General features: G+C 59.0%; 1 protein-coding gene across 1 annotated transcript; it reads left to right on the top strand.

Moving 5' to 3' along the window:
- Positions 1 to 17: 17 nt before the first annotated feature.
- C1QB (complement C1q B chain) lies at positions 18 to 999 on the top strand (the record flags this gene model as incomplete). Its single annotated transcript, XM_018575848.1, has 3 exons — positions 18 to 205; positions 290 to 415; positions 548 to 999. Coding segments are annotated over exons 1-3 (741 nt in total), but the record flags the coding sequence as incomplete, so codon positions are not given.
- Between the last annotated feature and the right edge of the window lie 3 nt (positions 1,000 to 1,002).

The raw sequence follows: 1,002 nt of genomic DNA, 5'->3' as shown, positions 1-1,002 counted from the left end.
TGTATATTTTCCTTCCAGATTGTGTTCTGCTCGGACTCTACAATGGAGGTCTGGGGGAGGCTGCTCAGACTCGGCCTCATTCTTCTATCCATTCCCTTCTCAGAGGCACAGAGCTGCCAGGCCAACATGCCAGGGTTACCAGGTGTCCCCGGCATTCCCGCGCCGGATGGAAAGGACGGAGTAGACGGGGTGAAGGGTGACATGGGTAAGGACAAGGCCTCCAATCAGGAAGGAGATGATGGTGAGAATGGTGGCCTCCATGTAGACTCTAATGTCTCTCATTTTGTAGGGTCACCTGGTGTCATTGAAGGCTGGAACAAGGAGGAACATCGAGGGGACTCCGGGTCAGCGGGAAACCCTGGAAAGGTGGGACCTAAAGGTCCAATGGGGCCCCCGGGGCCTTTTGGGGCATCAGGTCAGAAAGGCAGGAAGGGGGACTCCGGGGAATACAAGACGGAGGTCCACTCCGCCTTTTCCGTGAAGAAAACGAGCCAAGGCCTCCCCCGGAGCGAGCAACCCGCCCGCTTGGGGCCTTTTGGGGCATCAGGTCAGAAAGGCAGGAAGGGGGACTCCGGGGAATACAAGACGGAGGTCCACTCCGCCTTTGCCGTGAAGAAAACGAGCCAAGGCCTCCCCCGGAGAGAGCAACCCCTCCGCTTTGACCAGGCGCTCATCAACGTCAACAACCAGTACAACCTCCTCACGGGGAAGTTCACCTGCCAGTACCCCGGCGTCTACTACTTCACCTACCACACCACCTCCAGGGGCAACCTCTGCATCAACATCCTCAGGGGCAAACCGGGCGCCAACAAGCAGAAGGTGGTGAACTTCTGTGACCAGGTCCTCAACGTCTTCCAGGTGACCACGGGGGGCGTGGTGCTGGAGGTGCAGAAAGACGAAACCGTGTGGCTGGAGACCAGTGAAAAGAACAACCTCCTGGGGGCCGACGGGGCCGACAGCATCTTCACCGGCTTCCTCCTCTTCCCGCTCTCCTGCTCCCCC

The sequence above is a fragment of the Nanorana parkeri genome, unplaced genomic scaffold (genome assembly GCF_000935625.1).
Source record: "Nanorana parkeri isolate BGI_ZX_2015 unplaced genomic scaffold, ASM93562v1 scaffold5096, whole genome shotgun sequence".
In the NCBI taxonomy this organism is placed as follows: Eukaryota; Metazoa; Chordata; class Amphibia; order Anura; family Dicroglossidae; genus Nanorana; species Nanorana parkeri.
Note: the sequence above shows the minus strand (reverse complement) of the source record. Positions and strands in the feature narration are given on the sequence as shown.